Here is a 14,360-nt window from a genome sequence, read left to right on the forward strand (position 1 = left end):
GCAACAAGCTGCCATTCATTGTGAATTGAACCTTGAAATAACATCCTGGCATAGCGCGACCTGGGGAACGTTCAACTGTGTTTTGATTCCCCCCGGAAACAAAAGTACATAGCTGTTTCTTACTCCAACTCCAACTCAACAACGTAAAAGTCCTTCAAACTAAATGGAAGAAAAGCTGATCGTCTTAAATTAGTCTAACCAAAGTGCGGAAACACATGGTTCAGGATCTGAACTCCTGTGCTGTACGCCTGCGTAATGGCAGCATGAGATAATAACTGCCAAATCCGAGCCGAGTATGTAAATAACGCGCTTCACACTAAACATCAAGCTTCTGAGAGGCGAGAGAGAGCCTGCCACATGTGTGAACAGCACGTAAAGCTAAGACTATACTTTAGCTGCGATGGTCTGCATGACGTACATTTTGTTATCTGTCCACGTCTGCGAGGGTCCGTGCAGATCTCTGCATGCAGCCCAAAAAGTTTTGACTGTACATGTTAACTGCACATGAGCAAACACGTCTGCGTACACAGAAGCCAATGTAGTATAAACAGAACTGTGTGTGTGGCGTCCGTCCGCCCTGCTGTCCACATCCCCGAGTGTTTCAACTTTAACTTTATTGTCCCTAGGGGGGGACATTTTTCTTGCAGCCAAGTAAAACATTGAACACACAGAGACGTAGGAACACAGACAAGGCACATAAAACATGATAACATACATAAAACTCGCCAAAAACATCATCAGGCCCCCGGTAGTTAAAATCAGCTGAGTCATCATGAGTGTTTAACAGTTTGGTGGCCTGAAAGATTAGACTGCGGCTGGAGAAACTCAAACTCTCCATACAGAGGATGACACTGTAAAATATGTCTCAGGCAGTTTAACACGAATGACCTTACTGTCCACTTTGACTACACGTTGCAACCTGTTCTTGGCACCTGTTGAGAGATGAACCGAGTGAGAGCGGAGAAGGTGATGGCTGAGCGTCATGAGTTTACTACACACCCCAAAGCAGCAGCTGTTGCCACTGTGTCGTCATTGAACGTCAGCTTATTGTTAATCACGGTAACCAGATGTTTGTAACGCTGAACCTGTCCAATGATCTGACCCTTAATGACTTCATGGGACTTACATTTGTGTCTTTAGTTGTGGCGACATTCAGTTTTAAAAAGCAGTCGTTGCCACTGAGCAGAATCCCTCCCCTGTAACAGGCTCGCTACGACCGAGTCATCTGCGAACTTCAGGATGTGTAGAAAAACTTCCGCAGGCGTTAGTGTCCAGCAGGGCGATTCAACTACAATATCAATTGGGCCAGACATTTTCAGCAGCCTGTTTAAAACCTTTTTTTTAGTGTTTGGTAATGACAAATTTTAAACAAATGCAAATGAATGTAATAAAAAAAAAAATAGCAGGCGTTCGGAGATGGCGGTAAAATAAACAAACACTCGCCAGTTCAGGCGGCGTTAAACTGGCGGGTTTCATTGTCAGATTTACGTTTCAGGGTTGACAGAGACATACTGTCAGCGGAGCACTTCCTGCTTGTGACTGTCGACAGCCAGATGTTTTGAAAAGCTGCTCAGCTGGTCGGAGCTCACGTTAGAAAACGCTGATTTGTGAAAGACGTGATCGCCGGCGTCGCTACATCCGTGAACATCCTGCCCGATCGCTGCTGCGCACGTGCAGCTCTCAGCAGAGATGAGAAGGAAGCGAGACGGCTCACTCGTTAGCTGCTTCCACACACTGTATGTGTAGTTTACTTATCTTGTCATACATCAGATTTATGAACGCTCGGCCACTCGGAGGCTGCTGCTGGGCCGGATGTGGCCCGCGGGCCGCCAGTTGGACAGGCCCGGTGTACAGTATGTATTTGGAGTATATCACAGCCTTTAAACATCACTTGTAATGAGTCCTCACCAGACTGCTGTGTGGTGCTGTCATACCCATGATGCTATCCTGTGGCTACAACACGCATTACATTTTGGATAAACTTGATAAAATTTGAAAGTTTTTTTTGTTGTTTTTGTTTTTTTTACAGCTGTTTGAGACAATTCAGAGATTTAACTACAGGGGCGAACTTTCTTTTGATAATATCACAACCCATCTGTGATAAAAGCACAGTTCCACAGAGGGAAACTGCAGCACATCAGTAGCTTAAACCTGTCAGAGGAACAACCGTTGGTCTTGTGCTCATTCACTTTTAGCTCCGCTGTCAAGGTGAACTGATCCAGAGACTGTACTCACATGTTCCCTGAAGAGGAAAGCCAGGATGGCAGCTGCCAGCTCGGCCAGGAAGATGAAGAGGATGAGCATGAAGAACTGAGTAACCACAAAAAAAAAGTCACAGTGTTACCCAGGGAACTCTAATACTAATAATAATAATAATAATGATGATAATAATACTCTGCATTGACTGACTAAACAAATGCTTTAATATGACTCCAGACATAAAATTAAAAACTTGCACAGAAACGGCAAAAATACTACATACAATAAACAAAATTAATAACCGCATCAGTTTACACAACATACAGTTTTATACTGGCTGTGAATAATAAGCTGTCTGGTGAAATAAAGGTTAAATAAACAAACACCGAGAGCTATAATCTTAAACTGGTCTTGCAGATATGCACTGTTACATTCAACTCCTCTAGATGGCACACTTATCTTGTTTTACTCTGGTCTTACATAACTTACAAGCAGGGATGTAATGGAGGATGTAAGTGGAGTAAATGTACTTAATTACTTTCTACCACTGCAGTTTATGAATGCAGCATTATTCTGACTGCTAGTCGCAGCTAATATACAGTGTAAAAAATATATAATCTACTCTGACTTTAACTAAGACGATCACACAAGATGTCATGGTTTAACAATAAAACCAGTAAATCCCTGTCATCAGTGTGTGAAGGACAGACTCACAAAGAGCAGGAGACATTTGTTCTCCCTGATGGCTCCGCAGCAGCCCAGGAAGCCCAGCAGGAACAGCATGCTGCCCATGGCCAGGATGACATAGACCCCGGTGAACAGCAGGGGGTTGGCCGCCACGATCTCCCTGAAGCCCATCGGGTCCAACAGCACCCAAACGCCGACACCCAGCAGGAAGGAGCCACCCAGCTGGGAGAGAGAAGGTTAATTATTCAGTCAGAACGATATCTACCTCAGATATTTACTGTACTGAGTTGGTACAGTAAACAAACGAATGACGGGGAAGATGCATGAGTAACATTCAAACAGCTAACAGTCGGGGGATTCTTAAAACAAAATAGTTCGTAAGTTAGACGTGTTGTTTGAACACGTCTAAAAGCGCAAAGTGTTTGTAGATGTTCCGAATGGCGAAGATGAGGTGAAAAGCCCGCCGTCATAGAGAGGGACGAGACATGATGAATCGTATAAATCGACAACAAAGAACACTTTTCACACCCAGCTTACTTTCTCACACAGCTGGTCAATCGGTGCATGAAGTGGGGGTGAATGTTGGATTGTCGGTTATGGAAAGTTACAAAAATACAGTACATATATACACACTGTATATAATACAGTACATACAGTATAATAAGGTTGACCAGTGAAAAAGCCACTGCAGGATGTGAATAACTGAAGCTGAAGGTTTAAACTCCACTATTTGTTCTCGTTATCAGCTTGGACATGCTGGTAATCACAGGGCGTTACAGATAAATGAAAGTTATATGGACATACAGAGCCAGGCCGATATATACAGCACTCTTTACAACAGCAAAAAGAAAGAAAAAAAACACAACATGTTTCATCCTGCTTCGTATTATCTTACAACTGGAAACAAGGAAAGCTGATGCTGTCAAACATTCAAAGGTTTTATCGACATAAAGTCATTACGACTTCACAGGACTGTTTCCTGGTGTCCTTTGATTTCAGTCTGATGTGAAACAACAGAAGACGAGAGCGGAGAAAGTGGTGAACTCACAAAGATAAAGAAGTTGAAGATGAACATGAGGTACTTCATACAGCTGAGGCAGTCCCCCTCCATGGCTGAGCCTCGAGCTGAAACCTCCCCCTGCCCCTGCAAACACACACACACACACACACACACACACACACACACACACACACACCTTTTAGTCAGTGCAAAAACACAGAAACCGGCACAATAACATAATTTAAGAACATTCAAACAGTGCAGATGTACTTTAAGATCGACCTAAGATAAGTTCAGTTAAGATGGAGCTTTATTAATCCCAAAGGATTTTTTTTGTGCCAAAGATTCTCAGTATTCATAGTAAAACAGGAATATACAGAGTATTAGACATGAAACCATTAGTCCATTAATCCATTACTCGATCGACAGAAAATTTACTATTTTGATGATCAGTAAATTGTTGTAATTGTTGCCATTTTTCCAGCAAAAATACCAAACAGACCTTGTAAAGTAAATTAATGTATATATAAATATATATAAATATATACTGTACATGCAGAAGGTGCAAAGTAGAGATCAAAGTGCAGGGTGCTGGTTAATATGTTGTATAAGCAATGAACACAGCACTGTAAGATGCATGTATGCATGTGTGTTACTATATTACTGTTGTTATGAAAACACTGTACAGAAAGTTGCACCAGAGTTACAAATTATGCAACAGTGGACTGATTTTGAGGTACATGACAGTAAATCCTTCAGTCAGTGTCATATTAAAGGGGCTTAGGGATATAAGTATGAATAATAAAAATTAAAGCTACCATAATCTATAGTTTTATATTAACAATAGATCTAATAATGTGTGTGAAAAGAAAACCCACAGATGTTTTAGGGGGGAACGACATGTGACAAAGGTTCCCGGACAGATCAGGGACCAGGGACGTCCTGAACCCACATATTACCCGTCTCTGCAGTTCCCCTCGGCTCTACGGAGCGTTACAGTTTGCATCAGCTCATTGTTTTGGTTTTACAGCCGGCGAGTTTACGGTTTTGTTTCACTCTCATCAGCTTTGTTTCTAGCAGCAGCTGTTTTCAACAAACAAGCTGTAAAAAGCCGCCGTTCACTACCTGCAAACAGCAGGCAGACGCAGCCAGAGAGCAGCTGGTGAACTTAGCGGAGCGTTTAGCAGCTAAAGAGCCAGATGTTTCCCTCCGGAGCTGCAGGAGACCAAACACAGAGCTGACGGAGAGAGAAGACCGGACTGACGTCCATCAGGAGACACCAACACGCCTCCTGATGAAGGACCATGTTTGTGTCTGCTGGATGTGTAAACAGGCAACTGTTTGCTAACAGGTTCACAATATCAACATATTATCATGAGGCGACAAAATGTGATTTTTGTGTTTACCGCTTGTTGCGCTGCCCCCAAGTGGCCAAAAAAAACTATTCATGCAGGTTTAAATTACATAAATTGATTTATAAAATAAAAAAATAAAAAATCAATCATCAGTTCCTGCAATGATTTAGTTAAAAACATTCCTGAGAATTAATTGCCAACTATTTTAATAATCGATTGATCTTTTGAGTCACTTTTCAAGTAAAGATTTGTTGGTAAATTTTATATCAATGTAAATTGAATATCTTTGGGTTTTGGACTGTTGCTCTCAGATATTGTGATGAGCATTTTTCACAATTTTCTGACATTTTATAGACCAAGCGATTAATTTATGAATCCAGAAAAGAACCAGCAGTTTAATCGATGATGAAAATAATCGTTAGTTGCAGCTCTAATATCCAAATCCCAAAATGTTGAGGCTAATCAATTCAGGAGGATTCAATGATGCATTTGATGTCAAGCCTCTATGATTTTAAAAGGTGTTGTTAAGACAACACGAATACTGGCCAAATCTGAGTTACCATGAATTTATACAGACAACAAAAAAATTGCATTGTCTTGCATGAATGTAAAGCTTCATGCAGCGTGTTGCATAAAGATGCTGCAGACTCTGTCACTACATTCAGCGTCTTATCTGCGGTTGATATGAGCAAACACAAGAAGCAGGACAGAGAAATGCATGATGACACATCGGCAGTAACAGTTTTTGTCAGTTCTGGGGACGTGACACTGACAGCCTGTCCCTGTGGGATAATTTGACACATGGAGAGACGTTGGCTGGTGCTGAGGAGGACATGTTGATTTAAGCGGGGCCATCGGTGGGGGTGTGAAGAGGACCAACTGTGCACTTATGGTCCCTGATGGTGTTTACCAGTTAAAACGAACATACAGCCACCTGTCACATGTGAGGGGACAGCGAGCAGTTTAGTTTAATAACTGCAAATTCAATCAAGAGCACGACTACTGCGAGAGATTTCTTAACGATTAAAAGGTCCTTATTTCTGATTAGATCCTGACAAACACTCTAAATTCATCCATGGTGGCTATCGCTGCTCATGTTAACCATCCTCTATTTATTCAAGGAACAAAACATAACGAGCATCACTTTCACTGTGCCAAAGGATTTCTCTTTGGAGAGACATAACACACAGCTGGTGATCATAACAGTAAAGAAAGACGCTATAAGGAACGGCTTACAGTTTAAATCACTACTGTTTTCTAAAGGATAAGTCTGGTATTATTCTATATTTTTGTCAAATCCCCTGAAAAGATCTAAACCAACAATGTGTCTCTCAATACTTCCTGACTTCCTGTCTGTGGCTCTCAGCTCCAAGCCTATTGGTCCCTGCTGAAGATCTTTAAAAACAGCTCACAAATATATAGTTTCGTGTTTAAAAAGGCTCAGTAATTTCCTAAAACAGCTGCTCGCTGTAGTTTTTATCAGACTAACAGGAGGAAATAGTGCATTTGTTGGGGACTATTTTCAGCGGCGGATGAATCCACATGTGGTGCTGTAGTGAGTGTTTGGGGCAGCAGGACGGTGTGTGTGGGGCTGAGTCAGAATAAACTACAGTGTGTGTGTTCATGGTGATGAAGGAACACGTCACCCAGTGCAACAGAGCGGCTCGCTGATGTGTTTGTAGCCTCGTTAAAAGTCTGTGGTTCTGTCGGTCCACCGCTTTGGTTCAGACTGAAATATCTCAACAAGTGTTGGATGAATTAGGATGAAACCCACTGACTTCGGTGATGCCCTGAAGTCTAGTTTTCATCTAGCGCCACCATGAGGTTGACATTAGTAGTTTTTAGTGAAATGTCTCGACAACTATTGGATTGATTGCCGTGACATTTGGTGCAGATATTCATGTTTCCCTCAGGATGAATTGTAATAACAATGGCCCAAAACTACACGTTTACAAGAGACAGCGCCCTCTTGCGGTCGTAAGAAGTATAAACGTCAGGAGCAAAGAAGGAGGTCAGGTGACATTATTATAGAGCGACAAAGTCTGCAGAAGGAGGAGGTCGTGGTGGACGGGCCAAACAAAACATTGGACTGTAACACCAGAGGCCGCTGATTGTTTCCCGTTTCAAACCAACGGTCAAACTTGACCACGATCATTCCATAACCTTAAGCATGTGATTATTATTGTAACCATGACGACAAAGGTCCCCTAAGCTTAACTAAGTATTTATTTTAACCCAAACCAGGATCTTTCCCTAAATCTAACCAAGTGGTTTTGGTGCCTAAACCTAACCAAACTTTAACCACTGTGTTGTCAAAGATATTTTGATGTCGTCCTGCTGTTAGAGGCATCAGACCAGAAAACACTTCGTTCTAGAGGGAATGGACAAACTACGTATTTTATTGTTCAATTTAGACAACTTGTTGGATAACGTTGTGTCAATGTTAAATGAAAATAATTCTCTTTTATTTATTTTTATTGCCCTTTTACTATTGTCTACATTTCCCCAAATGTAGATGTATGTATTAGAGTTGTATTGTAACTCTGACATTTAACATTGTTTGTCTTTTTTTTTTTAAATGCACAATTTAAACCCACATAGCTTGAAATAAAATGATCCTGTCAACAAACATGCCAAAAAGGGAAAGAAATGTGATAACTAAAGTTTGATCATGGCATTCTTCTAGATAGACTGAGGCACTGGGTGGGCGTATCTGGCACTGCACTAGACTGGTTCTCATCTTATCTGTCCAATAGGAAATTCTGTGTCAGCATTAATAACTTCATGTCATCCTTTTCCCATATCAAGTATGGTGTGCCTCAAGGCTCAATTCTGGGACCAATACTGTTCTCCTTATACATGCTCCTCTTGGGTGATGTCATCCGCAGACATGGTATTTCTTTTCATTGTTATGCGGATGACACACAGTTGTACCTCCCTGTCAAGCCCACTGACCTCAGTACGCTGAGTTCTCTGCAGGACTGCCTGTCTGACATAAAAAAACTGGATGTCGATACATTTTCTTCAGCTCAACTCAAATAAAACTGAAATCCTTGTTACTGGACCCAAACACATCACTAAACAAATATTGCCATCTACTGGTAACCTGTCACAACATAACAAGCCTGTTGCAAGAAATCTTGGTGTCCTGTTTGATAGCAATTTATGTTTTGAGCAACATATCACTAAGCTTGTCCAATCATGTTTTTATCACCTCAGAAACATTTCAAAAATCCGATCTATTTTAAATCTTAGTGATGCAGAAACTGTTGTACGTGCTTTTATCTCCTCGCGCCTCGATTATTGTAACAGCCTGTTCACTTGTCTTAATCAAAAAACTCTGACACGACTGCAGACTGTACAGGACTCAGCTGCTCGGCTGTAAACCAGGACCAAGAAGTACGACCGCATCACATCTGTTTTAGCCTCTTTACATTGGCTCCCTGTTTGTTTTAGGATTGATTTAAAGATCTTATTGATTGCTTTTAAGGCACATTAATGGCCTGGCTCCAGACTGTATTTTAGACCTTGTAATCCCTTATGAACCTTCACGTAGTTTGAGATCTTCGGGCAGGGGTCTCCTGTCTGTTCCTGAGTCCAGGATGGAAACTAAGGGGGACAGAGCTTTGGCCATCAGGGCCCCAAGGCTCTGGAACAACTTGCCCGAAGAAATGAGGCTGTCTGAGTCAGTGTCTTCATTTAAGTCTCTTCTCAAAACACATTTTTATCTGAAAGCAGATCCTGATTTTACCTGAGCTTTATTTATTTCATCATTCACTGTGGTATTTTATTTCTCTTGTTGTGATGCATTTTGTACTTTGTTTTGATAAGTGCTCTATAAATAAAGTTTTATTATTATTAAAGTTTGGAGTTATTTCCTGGTGGTTGCCGGGTCTCTGAGATTAAAACCGACAGCGAGGACTGAAAACTAACAGCTGTCCTCTGATGCTCCCTTTTAACACAGCAGTTAACACCAGTAATTCCTGCTTATTTACCACCTCACTCTTTGTCTGACTTTGGTGAGCTCACAGCTGTGTAAATGTGTATTTACTGCTAATTTGACCGATCTGTGTGGGGCTTTTAGTTTAATGAAGTAAAATGCCGGGTGCTCTGCTCTCACTGCAATTAAACACAGGTTTTGTAACTGCCAGTGCACTCTGGGTAATTGCTGCCTGTTTGAGTGAGGTCAGGGTTAATAAAATAAGGGCATGTATGGTGTGTTGGGAATTTGTCTACACATGCACTCAGCATTATTAACACATCTTTGTCAATCATTCATGTCAGCACATTTACACAGGACTTACAATTACGCAGACAGTTCTGTGTTTATGGAATGAACAAAGAAAGACAGCGGTTGTAGGAAAAAAAACAAACAAGAATACACAAAGAGCTGTCAAAAAATAAAACATTAAAAACACAGCAAGCATTGTAACAATGTCAGAGAAAACATGATTACACACATTTACTGCAATCACAAAATTGCCGCCATAATTACAAAGATGAAAAGGCAGAAACAGACGTCTTGATTAAACAACAGGGGTCAAAAACAGCTGTCACAATTAGAAGTAATCATGATTTAATCAATCATAATTAAATTACTACAATTAGATCACATGATTACAATTGCCTTTGAAATCCAAAAAACATCTGTTTTAGAATAAAAAAACTGTAAGCTGTTAAAATTCACACCAGCTGCCGTTTTAATCACAAAACTTCTGGACGATCGGCGCAGTTTCTCGCTCTTCAAACACTAACCTTTCATCAGACTGACAGGCTTTTTAAGTAAAAACATGTATGAAGTGCGAGGGTGTAATTGTCCTCTCAGCTCAGCAGGAGACATCTCCTGGTAACTACTGAAGCTACTGTTATTAAAGTCTTCACCAATAAGAGCAGTGTGTTTTTAAAAGGGTAAAAAGAAAAAGGGAAAATGGCCATTTTGCCACTGATGACTGACTGATGTCTAAACGGTGCACACGAACAAGTGTGCGGTCTTTCTTTCCCTTCAGTAAATCAGGTGTAATACTCATATTGTGGACTCATATTTAAGAAGTGAAAAGACATTTTGAGAACTAATGAAACCCTACCACGATGGAGTGATCACATAATACACACACACACACACACGTTCAAATTAATGTAATTTAGCGTGCGAAGTTGGTAGCTAGCACGCTGAAGCAGATTGATGTTATCTTACCACACATGAAGCTACAAAGAGACAAGAAGCAGCAGGATTTCATTTTCATTGCTACAAAATGAGGCACTAGCATGGGGGTTTGCAGGGGCGCGAGGATGAAAAGCGGCGCAACAACCGGGAGTTGAGAAACGTTTTAACTTCATGGGGGACTAACAAAGAAACCACATTACGCTGACTTAGGGTTGACATAAATGGTCGCTCACTTCTGCAACAAATGAGCAGCCATCAGTATGGCTAATTTAAAGAGTTACTTAACACCCCCTGTTGACCTCCAGTGTTTTTTTTCTTCTGATGTAGGAGTGTACTCCAGGCTGTGTGACATCACTGTTGGGTGCACCTGAGCGCACTTCTGACCACAAACAGTCAGAGGTGAAACAGGTTTGAAACTTTCAACCAGAGAGGGCAGAGAAACACAGCTTCTCAGCCTGGTGTCAAGTTACTCTTTAACATACTGTACATAATTACAAATTAAGCTCTGATAGTCAACGCGGCGAGGACAACAAGGCCGTGAGGTGTCCACCAGCTCCAGTAGGTCGGCTCAGATAAAACAACGTCATCTGGAAGGAACCAATCACCTGGGGATGCTTCCACCCAACGAACCAATCATCAAACTGGTCTGTCAGGCTTCTATTTCCATACAGCTGTGCAGACACTTTACAGACAGTCCGAATGAGCACGACTAACGTATTTCTCTCTGCATTTTTAGTCCCGTGCAGGTCCACAGAAGATAACCGGCAGCTACATGATACAGTGTTCGGTAAAACACACAAAACACGCGACACGCCGTGGACAATGCATGTGCCGGTGCACGTGTTCACAAGTGGCATTTGTAAGCGTATCTGCGTTTTGAACAACAACTTTACAACGAAAACCTGGTCACAGTTTCAAACACATTAGTTTATATTTTGTATTGTGTGGTGTAGTTTTGTATTTAGCACGTGCATCATGATGGTATGATTCAAACAGACAGCGTCTCCTTGTGAACTACATGAAGCGGGAGGTATTCAGTGAACGCCACACATCCTGTGCTTTTTGGAGTTGGCTCAGTATCAGAAATCAGAATCAGAAATACTTTATTGATCTGATTACGTTTCTGGTCAATTATAAATATTGAGGGGACACATTCGGTGGCTCACTAACACACTGATACATGCGACAGATGTAAGATGTAGGTCTACTTCAGTCTGGGTTTAATCCATTCACATCACACACTGTTGCTCTCTCTCTGTCCCTCCCCTTCAACATCAATTAAACATCATTTCTATTAAATTATTAGGAGTGATCGTAAAGTCTCCATGTCTCCCCATAAAATGACGCTGATGATAAAGTGTGATAGTTGTAGTAGATGCTGTAAATTAGAGGCTGGTTTAAAGAAATATAAAAAAAGTCTTTGAAGAAGTTGTAATTATTGATGCATCAAAGAGTTCTCACTCTTTACTGAAATCATTATAGGCAATTTTAACTGTTTTGTGGGAAAATGTGAAATTAAAGAGCCATATACTATATGTTACATGTGTTTTTGTGTATGCTCTAATGCAAAACTGTCATCAAACATGGGTTAAAAACTATTGGGGCTTGTTTGCTGTTCCACTGTTAAAAATTTGGACTTGAAGTTTTACAACTTCAACCTATTTTTCCATTATATGTTTACTTCTTTCTTCATAAACCGGACAAATGTCCTTGTCTGAAGAAAACAGCTTTTTTTGTAATCACAACAGTTCGTTCAGTATCGTTAATCTCAAATTGCTCAAAGTGTTTTTGTACTCACGACTATCAACGTGTTTCTTACCTTTCAATCATGACAGCTTGTTGTTTTTGGGTGCCTGTCTTCTCTGCAATTGTAATTTCTACTCAAAGAAAAGACAAGAGCAGAATTGTATCTTTACGAGAGTACGAGAGCTGGTTTCAGTATTACATTACGTACACCAAAATGTGCCGCAGTTAGCAATAATCAGTCTTTGCTACTTTCTTTCTTTTATTTTACCTTTTTTTCTCACTAAAAGGCCATTTATCACTTGTTACTCCCAAGTCTATTAAATGTTTGAAGGGGCCAAGCACTACAGCAGGAAAATAAATCTGGGTTTCTGTGGTGGGAAAGGGCTTTTTACCCTGAGCCACCTGGTAACTGCACCTTTAGTTCAGCCTCAACTGCTACAAAACCTAAACTCTCAGAAATATGTTTGTACCTTAGCGGTGAAAGGGTCAAGATCAAAAGGTTTGTTTCTGTCCTGTTTTTGGTACATCGGTGAAAAGGGTATTTTCTGTCACAAGAATAGAGACCCTGCTCTTCCTGTACCTTGAGTTTTGAGTACACAGCAACACAAAGTGGTGATCAGGTCCCATTTAGCAGCTGTGGCTCCTTTCAAAAATAGGTCTGGGGGCAGCTGGGTAATTTCACACAGCCAGACGGAGAATGGCCACAAATAATTCCTCTCCCCTCTGCAGTCACGGAGAATCGCTCTGGTTGGATTCAATAATCCTGCAGCCTGCTTCTCCCTGCGGCGGTTTCCTGTGGGCCAACCCTGGAGATCCTTCAAGTGCTGGGTTTGATTACCTCACACTGGGACTGCCTGACTATGCGGCAAATGTATATGTATAAGCATCTGGTGTGTGTCTGTGTGTGTTTGCCTGCCTGTGCACCCATTGTCATTAAACTTCCACAACCTTATCAAAATGCCTGACCGTTGACAGCTCTGTTGTGCTCCCTGAGCTTTAAACCTGCATTAAGTGACTATTTGGCCACCTGGGGGCACTAGCTGTGAGCACAATACTGACATATCACCTTATAAAGTTGATATGGCTAACATGTTAGCAAACAGTTGCGTATTTATACATCCAGCAGACACAGAGCAACATTAGCATTAATTTAAAGTCATGTTTCAGGCCACCTGAATGAACGTAGGTCCAATATTTACTCTCTTTAAGCTCTGGTTTGCTCTCCACCAACTCCTGAGAAAAATATCTGGCTCTGAAGTTGCTAAATGCTCCACTATGTTCACCAGTTAGTTGCTGCTGGAAGCAAAGCTGATGAGAGCGAATCAAAACAGTAAAACTGCGGGCAGTAAAACCAAAACAATGCTTCATAGAGCTGAGGGGAACTGCAGAGTCGGGTGATGATTCTCTGTGGGTTTGTCACTACGACTGACCCCTTTCACACAGTCATTTGGTCCATTGTTCAGGCAAAAAAATATTGATCAGTGCAGCTTTAAGAAAATCGTTCAACACAAAGTGAAATGTTGGTCTCTGGCTCCTCATTAACTGTTATTAACAATAACCAAACACAAAACGCAAACCTGTGTAACCTCGGCAACGGCCGACATAAGCAGTGTACTGATGAAAAGCAGCTACTGAACGGGTCAAATGTTATTGGCTGGTCTTTGGTGCCAGGTGACGTCACTCTCTGTAGAGTACAATACACGGCCACTAGTTAGCATACTGGTTCCCAAACCGATAGATAAATCTGAGGCATCGCGTGGTGATAATGAACATGAGCGAGGAAAAACAAAACATATCGTCTTCTGAAGAAAATTATATTTTTTTTTTCTGTTCTTTGCTTTTTCTTGTGACATCCCAGTTAGTTTCTCCTCTTTAGGCATCCAAAGATTAGACAACCTGTGACGAGGCTTCACGAGGAGACGTTTTGTTTTAAGGGGTCAGAAGACAAAAAAGGTTGGAGACATCTAGAAATCAGCAGATACTGTATGAGTACGGAGTTCTTGCAGAACTGGGTTTAAGTTTCCTGGTTACTTCTTGAGCGAATCAACTCATCAACATCAAAGAACAGTTTGTTTAAACAACTGCACCGTACATTCAATACCCAAAAATGTGTGTGTGTATATATATATATATATATATATATATATATATATATATATATATATATATATAATAATATATATATATTTCTCTCCCAGTGAGCAATGGT

General features: G+C 41.1%; 1 protein-coding gene across 7 annotated transcripts in view; it reads right to left on the bottom strand.

The window, feature by feature from the left end:
• The window catches only part of LOC122877822 (tetraspanin-18-like), a 37,706-nt gene that overhangs the window by 6,134 nt on the left and 17,212 nt on the right, over positions 1–14,360 (bottom strand). For 5 of the 7 annotated variants that reach the window (XM_044199979.1, XM_044199933.1, XM_044199953.1 and 2 more), the window contains 3 exons: positions 3,935–4,030; positions 2,914–3,108; positions 2,236–2,310 (listed from right to left, as the gene is read on the bottom strand). In XM_044199979.1, coding sequence (XP_044055914.1) covers positions 2,236–2,310; positions 2,914–3,108; positions 3,935–3,997 — 333 coding nt within the window. In that variant the 5' untranslated portion in view covers positions 3,998–4,030. Of the gene's footprint in view, positions 1–2,235; positions 2,311–2,913; positions 3,109–3,934; positions 4,031–12,224; positions 12,283–14,360 lie in introns of all 7 variants that reach the window. The other 2 variants (XM_044199970.1, XM_044199989.1) reach the window with 2 other exon arrangements.

Source organism: Siniperca chuatsi, linkage group LG1, assembly GCF_020085105.1.
Source record: "Siniperca chuatsi isolate FFG_IHB_CAS linkage group LG1, ASM2008510v1, whole genome shotgun sequence".
NCBI classification, from domain to species: Eukaryota; Metazoa; Chordata; class Actinopteri; order Centrarchiformes; family Sinipercidae; genus Siniperca; species Siniperca chuatsi.